We start from the raw sequence: 24,278 nt of genomic DNA, 5'->3' as shown, positions 1-24,278 counted from the left end.
TTTTTTCTTTTAAAGATTTTATTTATTTATTTGACAGCGGACCAGTGAGAGGGAACGCAAGCAGGAGCAAGGAGCCTGACCCAGGGCTCGATCCCAGAACCCTGGGATTGTGACCTGAGCCAAAGGTAGACGCTTATCGACTGAGCCACCCAGGAACCGCCTTTTATTTCTTTAAGAAATCCTGAAGCAGGCTATGGGGGGAGCAGGCAGGATGACGAGGGGCTAAATAAGGAGCTCAGTGGCAGGTTTGCTGAGATCACTGAGATCAGTGGCCTGTGGCCGTTGGTGGGAGGTGGACAGAGCCTGAGGTAGCAGCCAGGGCGTTTTGGGGCCTGGGCCATGACAGGCAGTACTAGGGAGTGGTGCCTCATGAAAAGGGACCCTAGGATCTTCACAGAACTCGCTAAAGAATTTGGTTGCCAAAGAGCCCAAGTGGAAGAATTAAGGAGTTTAGAGCCTGAGAATTTTGAAGAGTTAAAGCCAGTTGATGGGTTAATTTTTCTTTTCAAGTGGCAGCTAGGAGAAGAACCAGCAGGCTCTGTAGTTCAGGACTCTGGACCTGACATGATATATTTGCCAAGCAGGTAATTAATGATGCTTATGCTATTCAAGCCATAGTAAGTGTGTTATTGAACTGTACCCATCAAGGTGTCTGTTTAGGAGAGACTTTATCAGAGTTTCAAGAATTTTCACAAAGTTTTGATGCAGCTATGAAAGGTTTGGCACTCAACAGTTCAGATGTGATTTGACACGTACACAACAGTTTTGCCAGACAGCAGATGTCTGAATTTGGTGCAAAGACATCAGCAAAAGAAGATGCTTTTCACTTTGTCAGTTATGTTCCTGTAAATGGAAGATTGCATTAATTAGATGGATGAAGAGAAGGACTGATTGGTTTCAGTACACGCCTCAAGATGACTGGATCAGTGCAGTGAGGCTAGTCATAGAAAAAAGGATACAAAAGTACGGCAAAGGTGAAATTTGATTTAACTTAATGGGCATTGTATCTGATAGAAAAATGATATATGAAGAGAAGATAGCGGAGTTACAAAGACAATTTGCTGAGGAACCAATGGATACAGATCAGGGTAATAATATAACTGCTGTTCAGTCAGAGGTTCCCAGAAACCAGATGCTTATTAAAGAAGAAATACAGAAACTAAAAAGATTTGAAAATATCAAAAGGAAGTAGAATTATCTGCCTTTCATTTTGGAATCATTAAAGACTCTAGCAGAACACGAGCAGTTAATACCACTAGTAGATAAGGCAAAAGAGGACCAGAATGCAAAGAAAGCACAGAAAACCAGATGAAGAAGATGCTTTGGGATGTGTGCACATTTCTGCTTCTGCACTTACTTAATGGAAACCGTTAAGAGTATAAAGAACTTTGAGGGGCACCTGGGTCGCTCAGTCAGTTTAGTGTCTGCCTTTGGCTCAGGTCATGATTGCAGGGTCCTGGGATCAAGTCCCATATCGGGCTCCTTGCTCAGCAGGGAGCCTGCTTCTGCTTCTGCTTGCTGTTCTCCCTGCTTATGCTCGCTTTCTTGCTCACTCTCTCGCTCACTCTCTCTGACAAATAAAATCTTAAAACAAAAACAACTGGATCTCTTGTTTCTCCTTATCATTAATGAAAAAAAATCTGTATTTGTCTTTGATATCTGAACACTTTGAAGATTTTGAAACGAGTTTTGTCTTGAGAAAGTATGGTTTTAATGCAGCTCATTTGAAAAAGACAAACTTTATAGTGATTTTTTTGCTGCAGCCAGGAGAAAAAGCAATAAACATCCCAATTTTATTTTAGCAGGCTTTTTTTTTTTTTTTAAAGATTTTATTTATATTTGACAGAGAGATCACAAGTAGGCAGAGAGGCAGGCAAGGGGCTGCGGGCAAGGGGCTTAATCCACTGAGTCACCCAGGTGCCCCAATTTTAGCAGACTTTAAAAAATCCGCACACAACTACTTTATACGCACAGTTTTAACTCTTGGTGAACAATATAAATTGGTCATTTTCTCAAATCTGAGCACTTTTCTTTTAATTGACAATACTGAATTTGATGAAATAGTTCATCATTTATATGGAATAGTTTGTGTGAAACAAACATGTTTTGTTGAGACTTTTATAGATGTACATATTTTTTTAGAAGTAAGGATCAGTTTAATGCAGATTCAACATTCAGTTGTTTTCCTTTAGGCTCCTGAAAATCCCAGAGACTTCAGAATATTTTTTTATTACTGTTGGTTATCAAATCTAAATGTTCAGTTACCAACACACTCCTCTTTCTTGGAAGAAGTAAATTATTTTTAGAACTCTGATTTCCTGATTAAGTAGAGTCAGGAATCCCAGCAGTTCTCCCCATTAAAGGATATGCTTGCACATGTAAGGAATGTTCTGTTTACCGAGGGTTTATTTAGTTCAGGAATATCTTAAGTCTTTGGGACAAGTCCGGCCTTCCCTGAACTGTGTGCATCTGCTCCCTCTGCTCAGCTTTACCCAGTCTAAAATCAAAGTCAAACCCTCCACTTTCCAAAAGAACCCATCCTTCTCTTCTAATTTATCAAAAGCATTAGTCCTAAGAAATTAATATTTTGCCAACATTACCGTATTTCATGATCAGGTTTTCAGATTTGAGTCTTTCTTAGAAAACACAGTCTCAAGAGACTCTGTTTTTCTGTGAATTGATAACATTATGCTCACCCAGAGATGTTTAAGCTTTTTTAATCCCAAATTCACCTCTCCGGCAAACCCTTGTTTTTACTGCATTCCTACAGTAGCATCATTTTTAACTTGTTCTCTGCTGAGTATTTCTGTGCCCCATCACACGCTGATAATTCCAATTATAATGCCCCGTAGCTCTCCTAAAGGCATTCGTCCAGTAGGCAGTGAGGACAGACTTGTTAGCAATACTTTGTGCTAGCCTTTCCTTAGTTTTTCCCTCTTGCAAAATATGTAGAAGAAAAACCCAATACTAAAATATCTAGGGAAAATGACTTTGTGAGAATGAAAGCAGATGCACAGGTGGAAAATAAATATTTGTATGGTTAGTATTGTCTGATTTGTGCCTTCATTCATAGGATTTTTTAAAAAGAGAAGGTTAGGGCCAGCCCCTTTATGCTTTCATTTCCTGCCTCTAGGCAAGGGCTTTAATTCCGTAAGTACTGTTTTCATAACACTTCCCCTGTCTTAGAAATTCCTGGAACACCCAGCACCAAAAATTTCAATATTTTTCCAGGTTTGTCTTAAATAACAAAGGCTGGCAGGAGAATGCCTGAGACCACCCCATAATATCTAGATAATTCTGTGGTGTGTGTGTGTGTGTGTGTGTGTGTGTTTTAAGTAAAAGGGTGATTTTTTTTAAGCGTGATTATTATATAGTAGTTGGATATTTTTAAGATATAAATTGAGTTATCAGAAATTTAGTATCATTCCAGTTTTTTTAACTTCTTTGATTTTCCAAGTATTTAAATGCTTATTTTTACTTTAAGTATTAACATTCCCACAATAACATGCACAAATCTTAGGCATACAGTTCAGTGAATACTGAATACACCTGTCTAACCACCACTCAGATCACGAGATTAGAACGTTTCCAGTTTCCCAGAAGACTATCTTGTGCCTCTTTCCAGTCTCCATTCCTCCTTGCTAAAGATAATTTCGACACTATTTTGACTTCTATCACTGTATATTAGTTTCGCCTATTCTTGAACTTCATATAAATGGAAACATCCATGCAATACATATTATCACTCTTTTGAATCTGGTATATATTATTCATCATTATGTCTTCTGAGATTTATGTGCACATTTGGGTGGAAAAATATGGTTCATTTGCATTGCTACCTAGTATCAAACAATAAATATTGTTAGAATATATTACTAGTTATTCATTCTGCTAATGGACATTTTTAGTCGTTTCCTGATTTGGGCTGTTATTAAGAGTGGCTGTCTTGTATATATCTTATGGCACACAATTCTGTTCTGTGTTTGTACCTAGGAATGGAATTGCCAGGTCATAGAATAGACATATGCTTACATTTAGCATATATTGCCATTTTTACAAAGTCTCAGTTCACAGTTTCACTAGTAACATCTTGAGCATTCCATAGTCTTGTCAACACTCAGTATAACCTTTCCAACACATTTTAATGTATTTAAAAACACATTCTAGGGGAATTAGAGAGGGAAGAAACATTATTTATTCTTACTGAGATTAGGAGCTGTATCATTTTATCTTAAATGTGTTTATTCACTACTTGCTTTGCCTTGCCTTGTCAATCCAGCTCAATATTTTTTTTTTAAAGATTTTATTTATTTATTTGACAGAGAGAGATCACAAGTAGGCAGAGAGGCAGGCAGAGAGAGAGGAGGAAGCAGACTCCCCGCTGAGCAGAGAGCCCGACGCGGGACTCGATCCCAGGACCCTGAGATCATGACCTGAGCTGAAGGCAGCGGCTTAACCCACTGAGCCACCCAGGCGCCCCCAGCTCAATATTTTGACAATGTTTACTGCGTTCTACCCAAGAAAAAAATGTACAAAAAAAGCAGAAAGAAGACCTAACCAAATGGAAAGGTATCTGTGCTCATGAGTTGGAGGACTTAGTATTGTTAAGATGACAGTACTTCCAGGGCGCCTGGGTGGCTCAGTGGGTTAAAACCTCTGCCTTCGGCTCAGGTCACGATCCCAGGGTCCTGGGGTCGAGCACCGCATCAGGCTCTCTGCTCAGTGGGGAGCCTGCTTCCCTACCCGCCTCGCTCTTCCTGCCTCTCTGCCTACTTGTTCTCTCTCTCTCTCTCTCTGTGTCAAATAAATAAATAAAATCGTTTTTTTTTTTAAAGACAGTACTTCCTAAGTTGATCTATAGATTCAACAATATCCCTTTCAAAATCCCAGCTGCTCTTTTTGTAGAAATTGGCAAGCAAATCCTAATATTCATTTAGAAATGCAAGAGATCTATAATAGTCAAACTGGAAAATGAACAAAATTAGAGGAGTCTCATGTCCCAAAGCTGTAGTGTCAAGCTAGTGTCATATTGGCATAAGTATAAATACATAGACCGAGAAATACACGGAGAGTATAGGGGTACCAGGATGGCTCAGTCATTTGAGTGGCTGACTCTTGATTTCAGCTCAGGTCATGATCTTGGGATCTTGGGATCCAGCCCTGTGTTGGGCACTGCATTCAGCGAGGAGTCTGCTTCAGGATTCTCTCTCTCCCTCTGCCCCTTCTCCTGCTTGCTCTTTTTCTCTCTCTCTAAAATTAATAAATCTTTAAAAAAATACACACACACACACAACTGAGAGTCTAGAAGTAAACTTATTAATTTCTGATTAGTTGGTATTCAACAAGACAGCCCAGTGGGGAAAGAACAGTCTCTTTTAGTGAATGATTCTGAGACAACTGGATATCCACATGGAAAAAATTAAGTTGGGGGCGCCTGGGTGGCTCAGTTGGTTGAGCGACTGCCTTTGGCTCAGGTCATGATCCCGGCGTCCCGGGATCAAGTCCTGCATTGGGCTCCCAGTTCCATGGGGAGTCTGCTTCTCCCTCTGACCTTCTCCCCTCTCAAATAAATAAAATAAAATCTTTAAAAAGAAAATTAAGTTGGACCCCTGTCTCCCACCATATACAAAAATAAATAGGGGGACACCTGGGTGGCTCAGTGGGTTAAGCCTCTGCTTTCAGCTCAGGTCATGATCTCAGGGTCCTGGGATTGAGCCCCCCATCGGGCTCTCTGCTCAGCAGGGAGCCTGCTTCCCCATCTTTCTCTGCCTGCTTCTCTGCCTACTTGTGATCTCTCTGTCAAATAAATAAATAAAATATTTTTTAAAAAATAAAAATAACTAGGGGCACTTGGGTGGCGTGTTAAGTGTCTGCCTTAGGCTCCAGTCATGATCCCAGAGTCCTGGGATCGAGCCCCGCATCTGGCTTTCTGCTCAGCAGGAAGCCTGCTTCTCCCTGCCCCACTTCCCCTGCTGCTTGTGTTCCCTCTTTTGCTGTGTCTGTCTCTGTCAAATAAATTTTTTTTTAAATCTTAAAAAAAAAACAGAAAACAAAACAAAAAACTCTAAATGGATCAAGGGCCTAAATGTAAGAGCTAAATTTACAAAATTCTTAGAAGAAAACATAGATGCAAAACGTCATGACTGTGGGATTAGTCAGGGATTTCTTTCTTTCTTTTTCTTTTTCTTTTTTTTTTTAAGACTTACTTATTTTTGTGAAGGAGAGTATGTGCATCCGGGGAGGGCAGAGGGAGGGGGGGAGAGAGTCTTAGGCAGACTCCTCACTGAGTGCAGAGCCGCACTTGGGTCTCAATCTCATGACCCTGAGATCAGTTGGATGCTCGACCAGCTGCACCATCACGGCACCCAGGCAGGGATTTCTTAGTTACAACACCCAAAAGAACAAGCAAGCAAGAAAAATAAATTTTCCATCAAAGCTTTTGTTCTTTGAAAGACACCTCATCCATAAAGTGAAAATACAGCCCTCAGCATGGGAGGAATTTTGTAAATCATGTCTGATAAGAAAAAACATTTACAACTCAAACTAAACAACACAATTAAAATGACCCAAGTAAAAAATGGGCAGAGAATTCAAATAGGTATTTCTCCAAAGAAGATACACAAATGGCCAATAAGTGCAAAAAAAGAGAAGGTATTCAAACCTTCAACATTCAAATGTTAGACATTAGAGATATTGAAAATCCAATGAAAACCACAGGAAACCACTTTGCACATACTAGCGTGGCTAAAATAAAGACAATAACATCGTTAGCGAGGATCCAAGAAATCAGAAAGCTCCCATGTTACTGGTGAAAATGTTAAGTTGCCCAACCACTTTGGAAAACTATTATTTTTATTTCCAGCTCCTCACAAAGCAGACACCATAGAATTAGCGTATTACCCAGAATTCTCTTCCTAGATATATTCCCAACCAAACTGAAAGACCATGTCCACATGATAGCTTGTATGTGAATGTTTATAAGCAGCATTTTTCGTGATAGCCAAAAAGTGAAAACAGCCCAGTGTGCATCAGCTGATGAGTGGATGAACAAATTGCGGTGTGTTCATGCACAGACAGTGAAAAAAGAACGGAGTACGGATGCACGCTACAACACGGATGAACCTGGAGACCATCATGTTAAGTGGAAGGAAGAAGACACAATAGGCCACATATTATATTTTTCCATTTCTATGAGACGTCCAGGGCAGGCAAATTCATAGAGACAAAAAGTAGGTTAATGAGAGAGGAAATGTGGACAGACTGCTAATGTGGATGGAGTTTCAGGGCGGGGGGTGGATTATATACCAGTGATGGTGGCACAACTTTGTGACTATACTAAACACCTCTAAAGGTGTGCATTTTACAGACTGCGAATTACATTTCAGTAGAAGGAGGAGAAAAACTAAAGAGAGTACTGAGGGAGTACAATGATAGAAGCTGTAATAATTTGGAACAGTCAATTAATGGAATAGAATTGCAATTCCAGAAAGGTAAGGAAAGGGCCTGCTGAAGAGAGGCCCTACCTAACCATACAGTATTACCTTTTAATACACTGTTAATCGGTTAGCTCGTACTGGGTTTTCCCATGTGTGATTTTATACTTTAAATATACCAGATTTCCCCACATGTATATCTTTCTCTAGATAGTTGGTGATTGACTCTAAGGGAGGTAAAAACGTGCCCAAGATCTATATACAGCTAATGCATCTCCCACTTAAGTTTTAAGGCTAAAGAGAAAAGAAACCTATGCTCCCTCCCTGTGAAGAAATAACTTTAGAGCCAATAGTAGTTCTCAACTAACCAAGAACTCTGCTGCCTTCCTAAGACACTTGGGAAACGTCTAGGGGCTTGTTTGGTTGTCACAGTCTGGGCTGTGAGGAAGTGGTATTGGCATTGATCACCAACGGGTTGGTGATTCTAAATGCTTTTCAGGACACTGGACAGCCTTGACCAAGAATTGTTAATGTCACTAGCAGTCTTACTAAGAAATACTGGCAATGGTTGACTGAAATTTTCCAAGATCCCCCTCTTTGAAAGGTGGAACAGTATTAGAAATCCTGCAATGGAGATTTGGAAGTGTTACCAGTCAGGAGAACCAGTTCCAAACTCAGATCCAGCTCCTCACCACATGAAGATCGATGCTGGAGAGACAGGTGATGATGGGAAAGGAAAGGTTGCTTTATTCAGGAAGCCGGCAACCTGGGAAGATGGTAGACTAACGTCTCAAAGACCATCTTCTCCATCCAGGGCAAGGCCGAGTGTTTTAAAAGGGAAGGCACAGGAAAGGGGAGGGGGCCTGCATGCAGGAGAAGCTGGGTCCAGCCAGTTCCTCCTGAGTGGACATGAGCCTGATGCCTACTGGCATCCTGGCAGCTGTTTCCAAATGGAGTCAGGCCTTATCTTCTGGGAAGGTTGAGTCCTTCATGCCTCAAAGCCAGTGGTCTACAAAGCTCGAAGAAAATAAGTCAGGTCTGCTACAGGTCAAGGGACTTAGGTCAGAAAGCAAAGAATGCAGGGGCGCCTGGGTGGCTCAGTGGGTTAAAGCCTCTGCTTTCGGCTCGGGTCGTGATCTCAGGGTCATGGGATCGAGCCCCACGTCGGGCTCTCTGCTCAGCGGGGAGCCTGCTTCCTCCTCTCTCTCTGCCTACTTGTGATCTCTGTCTGTCAAATAAATAAATAAAAATATTTAAAAAAAAAAAAAAAAAAGAAAGCAAAGAATGCATAAGCTTGAAGCAATTCAGCCCTTAAGACCAGCTGAAGTGCTTTTGTGAAGGAGGATACAGGATGAACGGAAGTCTCTGGGCACCACCTCTTTCCCTAGGAGCAGATGGAAGGGGCCCAAGAATCCAGGAGCCAAGTGGCCTCAGGGGCAGGCACTCTCAGTGACATCAACAGTTACTCAGTTCTCCTTTTTTGTTCCTGTTAACTAGGATTCCCGTATAAGACCTGCTTAATATAGAAACTAGAGTGGATCAGTGAGCAGTGGTTAAGGACACAGTCTTAGAAACTAGAGGAACCAGTGGGGGCGCCAGGGTGGCTCTGTCAGTTAAGCCTCGGACTCTTGGTTTCAGCTCAGGTCGTGATCTTGGTCAAGAGATGGAGCCCTGTGTCTGGCTTGGCGCTCAGCAGAGACTGCCTAAGTTTTTCTCTCCCTCTCCCTCTGCTCTTCCCCATCTCTCTAAAATAAATAAATAAATCTTTAAAGAAAGAAAAGAAAAAAGAAAAAGAAAAAAAAAAAACAACTAGAAGAACCAGGGAGTTCAAATCTTGGTTCATCCATTGGATGAACCAGGTGTTGGTTTGTTTCCTCGGCCACGGAATAACTCTCGAACCTGCCGGTTTCTAAAAGGGGAAGGAGGGCAACCCTCCTAAATCTCTTCTTCCTCTCAGAAGTTACTGATGTAGGAAGGATGCTGTGGCTTAAGTATTGAGCATGAAAGGAATTTTGATTCTCAGCTGAGGTCTACTGGTCTCTTTTGGAAGTGTCATTGTGATTTTGCATCTGAGATCTTATACCATGCAAATAATTGACGGTTCTCAAAACTCCTGTCATAACAATAGTTAAGGCAGATCTGATTCCCTCTTCACCTCAGTTCAGAATATTTCCAGGCTGGGCAAGAGATTGAGCTGTTGTCCTAACATGGGATTCAGATTTAGCACCATTAGTATAAGAGAATGCCAGTTTAGATTAATAAGAATCAATATATTCTTGCATTCGCTCATGGTAGACTATAAGGTAGTATCTTATCAGGGGGTAAGGCTGGATGGTAGTCGACATGGAAATATTTAGAGATATAGCAACTGAAACAAAAAGGAAAGGGAAGAAGCATTTATTGAGCCTGGCACTCTGTTTGCTATACTAGGTACTTTCTGTGCCTTGAAGGGAACAGTACGAAGAGCTTTCATAATCACCATGGGCATAGCCTTTGAAAACGTAGTTTGCATGTGATCTCATTACCTGATATTATATAAACATTTGTTTAAGAGATCTTTAAGATATAACCTCATTGTAAATTTCAATGGCAATATATGCTTAACACAGCCAATGTAATCCAACCACAGTAAACTGTTGGAAAAAGTAACTTTCCAAGTAGCAAAACTGAGACATTTGGACAGAATATTAAACTAAAAGGTTGGTAGTTAAATTAAGTTCTTAGATATAAGGTATTAAAGAGATAGTATATGGGGAGAAAAAAGCATATGAAATACACACAATAATGTGTTTAATAGTATAAATTAGAACAAGGTGATGGGTAATATTTTTCCATATTTTATCCTGGCTTATGACCCTTACCTCACAGTTAATACTAAAAGTAATTGAAACCATTCTTGGGGCTACCTGGTCTGTTTGGCAGACCCTCAATTAAGAAAACCCTTATCTGCTTTGAGATTATGACCTTTAAGAAAGGGGGAGTTCTTCAGGAGAAGAGGTCTTTTCAAGAAGGAAAGAAGTTCTTCAATTTCAAATTCTTCCAGCCCATTATAATTGATAGGAAAGTATAAGTCTGAAGAATAGCAGTAATTTTATTTTATTTTTCCCAGGAAAACAGATTATGTCAGCATATCCAGGAAATCTAAGAAGATTAGGAGCTATATAATGGAGTATGATATGAGTTAGGGGACCAACTCTGGTTGAACATCATTTCTATTTGTGTCCTTTATTTTGAAAGATTTCAGTTAACACTGGAAATGTTATTTTTGAAGTTGCAGACTCAAACACATTTTTTTGATTATGTTATAAGTTATATAAAAGCTCATCAGCTAAATTGACAATTATATTGCTATTTAAGCAGGTGATGAGTACATGCTATATTCTTTGAAGCGTAAGTTCTGAGTAGTTAGCCCTAATGCCATTTAAGACAAAAATGTCTGCTGCCTTTTATATACCCTTACTTTGTACATAGGTCTTATCCCGTTTTTTCTTAACCAGTCCTGAGACTTTAGAACATTTGTAGCTCACAGAATCAATCTGTTCTGGTTGACACCTGTTTGGGAGGGCATATGAAATTTTATTTGAGTAATGATCCAGTAGTTCCTTCAAACATTAACGTTTACATGGCTGAATGCGAATCCTGGGGAACCTGGATTAAGACATAATAAAATGTACCTTTTGGAGAACATCTGGAATGCAGTTGGTTCAACTTCACAATCTGCTTGGCAGTAGTTAATATATATAGCTCCAAATCTAATCCTTTTTCGTAAAAGTGATGTAAAATTATCAATATAGTTTATCAGTAGGTAGGTAATCATGATGTTCCTCCTTTTTAGGTTTTCTGTTTCTTTAAAAGAATTAAATCTAATGATGCCATCACAGTCTATTGATCCTTTATTACTTCCTAAACATAAAATTTATTGCAAAGAAGTTGAGGATTCAAAAGGGCCTGTTAAAGTTATCTTTTACATGTTCTGAGAAATTAAATTACGTACTCCTGTTTCCTTTTCTTTCTCTCTTTTGTACGACGGCACAGATTTTGACTGAAGAACTCTACACACACACACAGCCACAGAGTGAGGCTTAGTTGTAAAGTTCAAGAGAATCAGGGTAGAGGTTTTCCTCAGAATTGCTTTGTTGCTTTTTATCATCCTTAAAAGTAAAGATTTATTGGGGCATCTGGGTGGCTCAGTGGGTTAATAAGCCTCTGCCTTCGGCTCTGGTCATGATCTAAGGGTCCTGGGATCAAGCCTCGTGTCAGCCTCTCTGCTCGGTGGGGAGCCTGCTTCCCCCTCTCTCTGCCTGCCTCTCTGCCTACTTGTGACTACTCTGTCAAATAAATAAATTAAAAATTTTGTTAAAAAAAAAAAGTAAAGATTTATGTTTGAAAAGTAGAGAAGAGTCTACGGCCATACCACCCTGAATACGCCTGATCTCGTCTGATCTCGGAAGCTAAGCAGGGTCGGGCCTGGTTAGTACTTGGATGGGAAAAGTAGAGAAGAATGCTGACCTCTTCTTTCACCATCTGTGTTCTCAAAAAGGATAAAGACATTTTAAGAGTTAGATTTTTTTTTTTTTTCAATAAGGCTAAATCTTTTTACACTTCACATGTTTTAAATCCCTATTGGAGGGGCATCTGTCTGGCTTACGTGGTAAAACATGCGACTCTTGATCTTGGGGTCATCAGTTTGAGCCCCATGTTGGTGTAGAGATTACTTTAGAAAAAAGAAAGAAAGAAAGAAGAAATTGCGATTAGACCATTCTTCCAGCCCATTGTAACTTGCTGCAACTCTGTGGTAAGAAAACTCCTTAGAAATGAGCTAGCAGAGTGGACTTAAGTAGCGATTACACTTCTTGGCATTAGTATTAACTAGTATTTTATTTTACTTTTTTAAGGATTTTATTTATTTCAGACAGAGATCGCACACACAAGGGAGAATGTGGGGTGGGTAGAGGGAGAAGCAGACTCCCTGCTAAGCAGGGAGCCAGCATGGGGCTGGATTCTAGGACCTTGGGTTCAGAATCTGAGCTGAAGACAGAAGCTTAGCCAACTGAGCCACCCAGGTGCCTCTTAACTAGTATTTTAGATGATATTTAATTAAAAATGGGTGATTGTGTTGTCTTTGTAATTCAGCATCACCTTAAGAATAACTATGTAACTGGGCGCCTGGGTGGCTCAGTGGGTTAAGCCGCTGCCTTCGGCTCAGGTCATGATCTCAGCGTCCTGGGATGGAGTCCCGCATCGGGCTCTCTGCTCAGCAGGGAGCCTGCTTCCCTCTCTCTCTCTGCCTGCCTCTCTGTCTACTGGTGATCTCTGTCTGTCAAATAAACAAATAAAATCTTTAAAAAAAAAAAAAAGAATAACTATGTAACTACTTCCCAGTATATATAAGTGCCAGAGCTTACTGAATTGTGTACAGTTATTTGTGTGTTTTTCCTGTTACCGTCTTTGAAATTTTTAGGTTGAACCACAAGAAATTGTCATTTTTAGGTCACAAATAGTCAAATATTGGCAGTTTCATGGTTCAGGCTATGACTTTTGTAGGTTCAATAGACCACTTAATGCGTGTGATTCACTGCGACTGCCATTTCGGATTGAGCTGACTTCTTTCTTTGACGCTTCCAGTCTTCCTTCCTGTCAGTACTCACCAGCAGTGATTGCCGTTTGCTGGTTAGGCCGAGTTTATTGGAAGAACTGCTTTTCACTTGTCTCATACTTACCCTGTGTCTCCTTAGGCTCATTCATCCCAACCCCATTCATTTGCCAGTCAGTGCTGTTTTAAAAATAAGACTCAGATACTCCTACTCAATAAAGGACTAAACACTTCAAAGTTTGAAAAATACCTGATTGCTTGGTATGGTGTAGAAGAAAAAGCACTGACAGAATCAGAATATCTTGATCTGCCTCCAGACAGAGAGGCCTTAGAGAAATACTTTAACATCCTTGGGCCTGTTTCTTTATGTGTAAAGTATAAACAGTACATTCTTTTACTATACCCATCTAAAAGCAGTTAGGATCAAATGAAATTGAGGTGTTAATTCTTTTTTTATTATTTTCATTTTATTTTAAAATTTTATTTCAATTCCAGTGTGACTAGGATGTTTAAATATTTGTTTCGGAGAGAATTCTTTTTAATCTAACTTTATAGCTGCCAAGATGAAGGCCTTTAATCTCTGATGTCCATTAACATGTGAGTGGATAAACAAACAGAAAAATGGTGGTATATCTTTACAAAGGAAAACTGTTCAACAATAATGGGGATGTATAAGTTGGAGATTTTAAATGCCTGTTCCCAGTATGTTCAGGTTGTAGTATGTAAGTGTCGTTTTAGGTGTGTTTTCTTCTGAGACTCTTGTCGGGGAGCAGGTGGTGATGAATAGTGAGACAGATGTTCAGTTGCTTTCATTAAAGAAAACTTGCTTAGGACGCCTGGGTGACTCAGTGGGTTGAGGCCTCTGCCTTCAGCTTGGGTCATGATCCCAGGGTCCTGGGATCGAGTCCCAAGTCGGAGTCTCTACTCAGGAAGCCTGCTTCTCCATCTCTCTCTGCCTGCCTCTCTGCCTGCTTGTGATCTCTGTCTGTCAAATAAATAGATAAAATCTTTAAAAGAAAGAAAGAAAACTTGCTTAGAATGATACAGTAATTGGAAAAGTTAAGGTCTGGGGCACCAGGGTGGCTCAGTCAGTTAAGCTTCTACCTTTGGCTCCGGTCATGATCCTGAGTCCTGGGATCAAGCCCCTCTTGTGCTCCCTACTCATTGGGGAGCCTGCTTCTCCCTCTCCCTCTGCTGTTCCCTCTGCTTATGCCTGCTTTCTCTCTCAAATAAATAAATAAAATCTTTTTTAAAAGGGGGGGGAGGAGAAGTTATGGTCTACATCCTTAAGATTTCTTTTTTTCCTTGATATTTTTCTGATATTCTTGGAATGAGAAAAAAAATTTTTTAAGTAGTTGGTTTGTGATGAGAAAAAAGTAGCAAGTTGCAAAATAATAAAGTGGGTGCAGAAAAAATAATATATACTAATATGCAGATGTATCACTAAATTTTTTTTAAAACCATCTTTAATGAGATATCATTTATATACAGTACAGTTCACCAATTTTAAGTGTATAATTCCATGAGTTTTGACAAATGTATACAGTCAGGTAACCATACCACAATCAAGCGATAGAATATTTTTGTCATACCCGCCCCCCAAAAGTTCCCTGCTACCCCTGTCTTGTCAGTCCTCTCTCCATTCCCTGGCAATCATTACTCTGTTTTCTGGGTCTATAATTATGTCTTTTTTAGGATTTCCTATAAATGAATGCGCAGTGTGTAATCTTCAGTGTCGCTTATTTCGTGTAACAATGCTTTTGAGATTCATCAGCATTGTTGCATGTATCACTTGTGTGTTCCTTTTTATATATTTCATTTCTCCCTTTATCACGCTTCCTCCACCATTCTGAATGTATGGAGGGCATTTACGATAGCATTTTGTATATCCTTGTCTGCCGATCCTCTGTTATTTCTGGTCCGTTTCTGTTGATGGACTTATCTCCTGGTTGATTGGTCATATTTTCCTGTTTCTTTGAATGTGTGGAATTTTTTATTGTCTGCCAGATGTAAATTTCACATTATCAGGGGCTGCACCTTGTTGCATTCCTTTAGGTAGTATTGGACTCTGTTCTTCGAATCAGTTGGATCCTTTTCCAGACTTGCTTTTAAGGTTTGTCAGGAGAGATCCACGCAACTTTTAGTCTAGAGCTAATTTCGTTCCACGACTAGTGTGATCTGAGGTCTTCCCATTTGGGGAGGTGAAAAGACAAACTGTTGCCAGCTCCATATGAGCCTGGGAACTATTGACTCTGGGGCTTCTTTCCCCAGCCCCTGGTGGTTTCTTCTCATGCGGACCAGATGGCACTCTGCCAAAAGCTCAGAGGGACCCTGCTGCAGACCCCACACCTCTCTCTGCTCCTCTTTTCTCTCCTGTATCCGGCCTGAGAAATCCTACCCACCTTAGCATCCCCAACGCCCATCTGGGGCGTCCTCACTGGACCAGACTAGATTCCTCTCCCTGGGCAGCAGCCTGGACCTGCCTCCAGCCAGTCAGGGAGCAGTCCAGAGGCTCATGTTTTGTTTTCCTTCTCTGCAACAGCACAGTCCGGCGCTGCCCATGGCCCGGTGTTTGAAAAACATTTTGTATACATTTTGTTTTGTGTGCTTTGTCCAGTTTTCTGTTGTTGATAGCAGAAAGGTAAAATCTGGTTCTGGGTACTCTATCCTGGCCAGAAGTAGAAGTCTCTTTTTTCCCAGGAAAAAAAAGAGACATTCCTCCCCCAGAAATATGTGTAGGTATTTCTGGGGGGAAACTTGGGCATGGGGCTCATCAGTTCTCAGCGTAAGGAAATGTAACGCACTTTAATGCCTGCTTTACTGTTGTGAGAAGTGGCGTTCCTCCGCTCACAGTGAGCCAGTTGAAGTCAACTTGAATTTATTTGCACAAAGTATCAACTTTGGGTTATTCGTAGCAGACTTATCTAGGGTAGCTTTTCGTCAGTGAATGGATGGATTATTTGGTATTCTAAGGATGTTTCGTAGCCACCTGTATTTCTGACCAACTGATTAACTTATCTTTTGAATTTTATGACGTTTGTATTTTGTAAAATGTGAATTTGTTGGCTCTCTAATATACGTGAGAAAATAACTGCGACCTTTCCTTGTTTGTGAGTGTTTGTGGTCGAGAAGACCCTAAAATAGTTCTTGGCCCTTTGCAAGCTGATGTTTCAAATTTAGGCTTTCTCTTCAGAGCAGAACGATTCTTTGGATGTCTTTTCATAGAGTGATCTACCATAATGTCAAAACCCAGTCCAAATATTTAGTTAGTTAGGAGTTTAAGAAATGTTTGTTTGAACCATTTGTATTTTAGGGAAGATGAATAAACTAAGATTAAAAATACGATTTTATGTTATTATGGATACACTACTGTTGTCTGATAGAAGTTTTAGGAAGATGGTGACATAAAATCAAACTTTTTAAAAATACCACCCACATTGAAGTATTTTTTTCTTTAAGCTTTTATTTATGTATTTGACACAGAGAAGGAGAACAAGCACAAGCGGGGGGAGTGGCAGGCAGCGGCAGAGAGAAAAGCAAGCTTCCCGCTGAGCAAGGAGCCCGATTTCGGGGCTCGATCCCAGGACCCTGGGATCATGACCTGAGCTGAAAGCAGCCGCTTAACTGACTGAGCCACCCACACGCCCCTAAAATCAAACTCTTTAGAGGAAAATTTAGGGCTCTAATGGCTGTATATCTGGTCGTATGTGTAAAAGTATTTGCAGCGCGGTTCATTGGAAGGAATATTGAAGATGAGAGACCTAGATTCTAGTCTCCCCTTACCACCGTGTGACTGCAGACCAGTCACCACCTTGCTGAGAGTCATCTAATCTGTGAAGTGAAGAGCAGGACCGGAAGGGACGGCAGAGTGGAAGCGTTGAAGGATGCGAACGCGCCAAGACCATGCTAATCGTTGAGCTTCATTTTGGATGTTATTACAGAATCTGCCGGGAACACCTACTGTGACAAACCACAAAGCAAGATTTGCTTATATTCCATACAGTTTGTTATGTGAAAATATCTTGTGTTAGAAATGAAGAACCGAATACATGAATGATTGATAAAATGGAGATAGATTGCTGTCTTTTTTCCACTCCTTTTTTCTTAGTATTACTTTGTGTTTTCTTCTTCATGATTTCCCAGGCAAAGAGTGTATCCAGCAGTTAGCTGAAAACACGAGGTATTTCAGGAGACGGCTGAAAGAGATGGGCTTCATCATCTATGGGAATGAAGACTCTCCAGTTGTGCCTTTGATGCTCTATATGCCGGCCAAAATTGGGTATGTTCTGTTGCAGACTCTAGACTGGCCTCATTAGACTTAGGACTCCTGTGATATTAGACTCGGGCTTGTGTATTTTGTTGGGAAATACCATCTGGGCCTCACTATGTTAACCGTCAAGATTTGCTAGAAATTCCAAATTAGTGGATTCCGGGTTAGTGGATTCTAATTTGTAAGACATGTTAACTTGTTAGTCTTTCATTAAACATATTGAGTTTAATGCTTTCTTCTAGGAAATTGGGATAGATCAGTGGACAGAACACAAATATAAAAATCCCTGCCCTTGGGGAGCTTATATTCTAATGGGGCAGGAGTCAGAGAAATGTAGTAAATAAGTTACATAATTTATTAGAAGACATTACATGTTATAGGGGAAAGTAGAGCAGGATAGGGGGGATTGAGAGTGTCCCGTGGGCAGGCAGATGACGCTATGAAACGGGGAGGTCAGTGGGGAGCAGGGGAGCGGGGAGGGGAAAATGACATCTGAGCTTGAAGGAGCAGAGTTAGCCACTCGGAGAGAGAAGATCTCAGAGGCAATGGAGAGTATGAACCAAAGCAGAGGTGTGTGTAGGGTTTTCTCTCCTTTAAATGGAATTATCGCAAGTAAACCAAGAGTTGTCTGATCTGGAGGACTTCCTCTAGAACTGTTTCTTTAGAGAGAACTGGGTCTAACTTGCTCTACAGGGGAAGCTACTGTGTGCATTATAATTAAGATTTACAGAGGGTGAGGCAAATGGAAGAAAGAACTAGACAGTTTGGGAGGGTCCAGTGTGGTTGGTGTGAGAGGAAGTACTAGAAAGAGAGGGGAATGGCTGGCATTTATGTAATTAGTTACTCAGGTAATTAAAATGGGGGGGCGGGTTCTTATTCTCAAACAAATGCTTTAAAATGCTAAGGGAAGGGGTACCTGGCTGGCTCAGTTGGAGGAGCATTGATCTCTCGATCTCAGGGTTAAGTTCAAGCCCACATCGAATAGAGATTACTTATATAAACTTAAAAAACAAACAAACAAACAAAAAATAACAGCCTAAGGGAGTAGTCAAGAAACAACATAATTAGCAAATAAAATGTACATGAAGTTAGAATTGTGTCGTTTAGACAAGATGTGTATATGGAGTAAGGTCCCATGCCACCAGTTTGGTCTGGGGTGGGGAGTGAAACAAGATTTGTGGAGTCTGGGCAGTCAGCTGAAGCCTGGGGATGAGGTTGCCTCACAAAACCAAAGGAAACCCTAAATTCCAAAGACAGCTTAACATTCAAGTCAGTCAAAAAAATACTAGGTCTTTGGGACACCTGGTTGGCTCAGTCGGAGGAGCGTGTGACTCTTGATCTCGGGTGGTGAGTTCAAGTCCCGGGTTGGGTATAGAGATCACTGAAATAAATAAACTTAGGGGGAAAAAAAAGAAATGCCTGGTCTAGAGCTAATGCTAGTCGGCCATTCTGCCAGCAGAAAGAAATCAGTGTTACAGCAGATGCTCTCCACCCTTAATCTTCTTTTTTTTTTTTTAAAGATGTTGTTTATTTATTTGTCGGAGAACACTACCAGGGGGAGCAGCAGGCAGAGGTAGAAGCAGGCTCCCTGCTCAGCTGGAAGCCTGCTTCTCCCTCTCCCTCTGGCTGCAGCTCCCTCTGCTTGTTCACTTTCTCTCTGTCAAATAAATAAATAAAATATTTAAAATTTTTTTAAAAAGAATTATTTAAACTTCCAAACTTAACATTTCAAGGACAAGATTTTAAACTCATGTTCATTTTGAAGCCTCTGAATCACTCTTATGTGTCAGAACACTTTAAGGCTGTAACAGCAAATTAGTTTAGGCAAGCCCTGTCAAAAATAGGTCTCTGAGAACTATATTCTTCACCTTCGTGAAGGAGACCATTTGGGAGAAGACCACTTTAGGATTGAATTGAAGAAGTCTGGCAATTTTTTTTTTTTTTTTTAAGATTTATTTCTCCATTTGAGAAAGAAGGTGTGTGTGTGTGTGTGTGTGTGTGTGTGTGTGTGTGTGTGTGAGTCTGAGTGCATGAGCCAGCAGTGGGGAGGAGTAGAGGGAGAGGGGGACAGGCTCCCTGCTGAGCACGAAGCCTGATGCAGTGCTCCAGTGTGGGGCTCAATCCTAGGACCCCGAAGTCATGACCTGAGCCAAAATCAAGACTCAGCTGCCTAACCAACTAAGTTACCCAGGTGCCCCTAAGTCTGGCATTTTTTTTTTAAAGATTTTATTTGTTTATTTGATTGAGAGAGATCACAAGTAGGCAGAGAGGCAGGCAGAGAGGGGGTGGTAAGCAGGCTCCCCATTAAGCAGAGAGCCCAATGCGGGGCTCGATCCCAGGACCTTGAGGTCATGACCTGAGCCGAAGGCAGAGGCTTAACCCTCTGAGCCACCCAGGCACCCCGAGGCAATTTTAACTTGAAAGAAGTTAGACGAGGGGTACCTGGGTGGCTCAGTGGGTTAAAGCCTCTGCCTTTGGCTTGGATCATGGTCCTGGGGTTCTGGGATCGAGCCCCGCGTTGGGCTCTGCTCCGCAGGGAGCCTGCTTCCTCCTCTCTCTGCCTGCCTCTCTGCCTACTTGTGATCTCGGTCTGTCAAATAAATAAATAAAATCTTTTTTAAAAAAAAAAAAAGAAGAAGAAGAAGAAGTTAGAAGAGATTCCTAATAGAAGTCTCCAGGGTCTGTATCATCTAAGAGTTTAAATCATTCAGGACCACAGGACCTTTGTGTTGTGGTTTATTACTCTTCCTGGTTTCTTTACCCTGTTTTCCCCTCGCAGCGCCTTTGGACGGGAGATGCTGAAGCGGAATATCGGCGTAGTTGTGGTGGGATTTCCTGCTACTCCAATTATTGAGTCCAGAGCCAGGTTTTGCCTGTCCGCAGCTCATACCAAAGAAATACTTGACACTGTAAGTAGACACTCTCATATTGATGTAAATATATCTATGCTACAGAGGCCTGGATATCAGATGAAATTGATCATCTGTTGATCCTGAAGTTCTTGGAGCACCTGAGGTATTATTCGGTAAAATAGAGGAGGGAGTATGCAACGCTGCTTAAAATATTGCTAATTACCACCACCACCCCACACACACAAAAAAGCAAAAGCATTAGCATTGCCCACTAGACCCTGTGTGATCAGGGCTGTGGGGAATTGATGGCTTTGTCTCGTTCCACGCTTTGCTTTATTATGGCCTCTACAACCGTCTCACTCTCTTTGTACTCGAGCTGTTTCTACTATAAGCCTTCTTACATGTTGTTCTGTGTCTCCAGAATTTTCTCTCTTAAGTCCTCTCTCTCCTTGGCTGGCTGACTCCTACAGATTCTTCCCATCTCCACTTAAAGGAAACTTGCTCGAGCGTGTTCCCCAGTCCTCTTGCTTGCCATTTCCTTGGACTCTTAAGATTCTCCCTTAGTAAATCCTCCCCATCTGGAATTATTTGATGGCAGTCTTCTCCACTGGATAAATGTTGAGGGCAGAGACTACGTCTCTTTTGCTTGTTCTGTATCTCCAGGATATACCACAGCCAGGCATGTAGGAAGGGCTCATAATTATTTATGAGACCATTTAATTATGGTCTCTTAATTCTTATATTGTGATATTCTCTTAACGTGCTATTATTTCACATTTAAGACTTTAAATAAGTATTGCTTTCTGGGAGTTTATAGAATTCTAGAATGCGATATCTGCATAAAATTATGGTTGACCTAAACAACATGAGGGGTGTGGTGTAGGGGAGCTAACACGCTGCCCCATCCCAAAGTAAAATCTACATGTAACTTTTGCCTCCCCCAAAATTTAAATATAGTCAGCTGGAAGCCTTACTGTTATCACAGACAGACACTGAACACATATTTTGTAAGTTATATGTATTACACTGTAGTCATACAATTAAAGTAAGCTAGAGAAAAGAAAATGTTATTAAGAAGATTGTAAGGAAAAGACATTTATAGTACTGTATTTATTGAAAAAATCCACATATAAGTGGACCCACACACAGTTGAAACCCTTGTTGTTCATGGGTCAGCTGCGGTTTCTAGAAGTACCCACTGATTCTTTGGAGAGTTACTCATCTTGAAGAGTATGAATACATGTTAAGGGTTCATTGTAGCAGTTTAATTGACATTTTTATTTCTGGGCCTCTGAAGACTGATTTTTCATCCTTATTTCTGTCAAACAAAACTTCCGCAAGTACGAGTATGTTCTTCATCACATCCTGACCCTGTAAAATTGGATTCCATTTATTATTGCTGCTGTATCTTCCTTTTCTTTTATTTGGATTGTGCCTTTCAGTGTTTCTTCCATTCTCTTCTATTTAGATGTTCAAAAGTTTGTCTTTCCTTAAAGAAAAGAAAAGTTTATATGGGACCGTTATGGGGCCCCAGGTAGCCAAAACAGTATGGAAAGAGAGAATCTAAGTTGGAGGGCTCAGACCTCCCAGGTATGAAACTTACTGCCAGGCGGCTGTAGTCAAGGCAGTGGGGCACTAGCGTGAGGACAGACATGAGGCCGGTGCTGGAGAGGAATGAGAGGCCATGAATACACTTGGGCATCTGTGGCCACTTGATTTGCCACAGGAGAGCCTGGACTCATTAGTAGGGAAAGAATAGTGTCTTCAATGAACAGTACCAGACAGCTGGATAACCACATACAAAAGCACGAAGTGGGAGCCCTACAACGTGGGTGAACTTTGAACACATCATGCTAAGTAAAAGAAGCCAGGCACAAAAGATCACATTATGAAATGTCCAGAATAGGCAAATCTGTAGGGTCAGAAAATAGACTGGTGGTTGTCAGGGCTTGGGGAAGACAGGGAGAAGGATGTGAGTATGGGGTTCCTTTTTTAAGGTGATAATACTTTAAGATTAGATACTGATGAAAATTGTACACCTCTGTGAATATACTAAGAAGGTGACTTTAATGGCATGTTAATTGTGTCACAATGAATTTATTTTTTAAAATGAGAAAAGCAGGGTTATCGATCAGCTCCAGGGCACAGCTATTCTAGAATATTCTCTCATTCAGGGACCAGACTCCACTCTATGATTTACACGATTTTTCCCCTAAGAACCCATCTCACCCTGGGATCCGGTGGTCAAGTGTAGATGTTTTGCTAACAGATGGCAATACTTACAACGGTCCCTTATTCCTGCTCAAACCAGGTGACCCACATAATGGCATAAAAGTTACAGTTTTATGTAAATAAAACCTATTTATCTGAAATATTTGTTATGGGATCAGAGGAAATCATGGACACTAGATCCCTTTAGGCTACTGTGAGTTTTTCTATTCATTTTCTTTTTTACATCAATGAAAAAAATATTCTAAAGTCAGAGTTCATAAATGTCTTTCACTTTGTGATCTTAGTAAGTCCTGTGTTGTTTTAAATTAATAAATCCTATATCTGAGGTCAGGGGATAAATGGTTAATGGGTTCTTCCCAGCTGAAATTCAATCCTAAATTGTTTCCATATGGAGCTTTCAGTTAAACCTTTTCTCAAAGATACCACTGTTCTTTTTTTTTTTTTTTTTTAAGATTTTATTTATTTATTTGACAGAGATCACAAGTAGGCTGAGAGGCAGGCAGAGAGAGAGAGAGGAGGAAGCAGGCTCCCCGCTGAGCAGAGAGCCTGATGCGGGGCTCGACCCCAGGACCTTGGGATCATGACCGGAGCCGAAGGCAGAGGCTTTAACCCACTGAGCCAACCCGGCGCGGCGCCCCCCGCCTTTTTTTTTTTTTTTTTTTAATTTATTAGAGAGAGAGAGAGAGAGCACAAGCAGGGGAAGCAGGAGAGGGAGAAGCAAGCTCCCTGCTGAGCAGGGAGACCAGTGTGAGGCTCGATCCCAGGATCCTTGAATCATGACCTGAGCCAAAGGCAGACACTTAACCAACTGAGCCACCCAGCTGCCCCAAGATACCACTGTACTGAAAGCATACTGAGGTCCAGCTCTTTTTTTTTTTTTTAAGATTTTATTTATTTATGATAGAGAAAGAACACAGCATAGGGGAGCTGGAGAGGGAGAGCAGGCTCCCCGCTGAGCAGGGAGCTCGATGCAGAGCTTGATCCCAGGACGCTGGGATCATGACCTGAGCCAAAGGCAGCCACTTAATGACTGAACCACCCAGACACCCCTTAGGTCCAGCTCTTACTTTGCTTTCTATATTTTCCACATTTGGAATGAAGAATGTTTTCTTATGCTAAAATAAATAAGGAATGCTATTTATTGGTGGGGGGTTTTTCCTCTCTACAAATGCTGATTTTTTTTTTTTAAGATTTTATTCATTTGAGAGAGAACGAGTGATGGTGGGGAGAGAGAGAGAAGCAGACTCCCTGCCAAGCAGGAAGCCCGATATGGGGCTCGATCCCAGGACCCCAGAGATCAAGACCTGAGCCAAAGGCAGACACTTAACCAACTGAGCAATCTGGGCGCCCCTACCTGCAAACATTGATTTTTTTCTTCTTTTTTTAAAGATTTTATTGAATTATTTGACAGCGAGAGACAGCGAGAGAGGGAACATAAGCAGGGGGAGTGGGAGAGGGAGGAGCAGGCTTCCCGCTGAGGAGGGAGCCCGATGTGGGGCTCGATCCCAGGACCCCAGGATCATGATCTGAGCTGAAGGCAGATGCTTAACTACTGAGCCACCCAGGCACCCCCACCCCAAACATTGATTTTTAAGTTAAATTTAGGGGCACCTTTGTGGCTCTGTCTGTTTAGTATCTGTCTCTTGATTTCAGCTCAGGTCACGAGATTGAGCCCCACATTGGGCTTCACGCTCAGCAGAAGAGTCTACTTGAGGATTCTTTCTCCCTCTGTCCATCCCCCGACTCATTCCTTTTCTCTCTCTCTCTCAAATACATCTTTTACTGATACTCAACTGACTGACTCCTGTTATAAAGTAGAAGGTATGCATTTTCATACGAAATTATGACCATAAGAGTGGACAGAAGATGTCTGTGATGTGATGGGAAATTGGAGAGAG

The 24,278-nt window shown here is 41.2% G+C and overlaps 1 protein-coding gene and 1 pseudogene across 1 annotated transcript in view; both read left to right on the top strand.

The window, feature by feature from the left end:
* SPTLC2 (serine palmitoyltransferase long chain base subunit 2) overlaps positions 1-24,278 on the top strand; it is a 110,944-nt gene that overhangs the window by 80,237 nt on the left and 6,429 nt on the right. Inside the window, exons 10-11 of the mRNA XM_044231324.1 lie at positions 17,170-17,305; positions 20,076-20,205. Coding sequence (XP_044087259.1) covers positions 17,170-17,305; positions 20,076-20,205 — 266 coding nt within the window. The remainder of the gene's footprint in view (positions 1-17,169; positions 17,306-20,075; positions 20,206-24,278) is intronic.
* Positions 340-1,312, top strand: LOC122893977 (annotated as a pseudogene).

Source organism: Neovison vison, chromosome 13, assembly GCF_020171115.1.
Source record: "Neovison vison isolate M4711 chromosome 13, ASM_NN_V1, whole genome shotgun sequence".
NCBI lineage: Eukaryota > Metazoa > Chordata > Mammalia > Carnivora > Mustelidae > Neogale > Neogale vison.
Note: the sequence above shows the minus strand (reverse complement) of the source record. Positions and strands in the feature narration are given on the sequence as shown.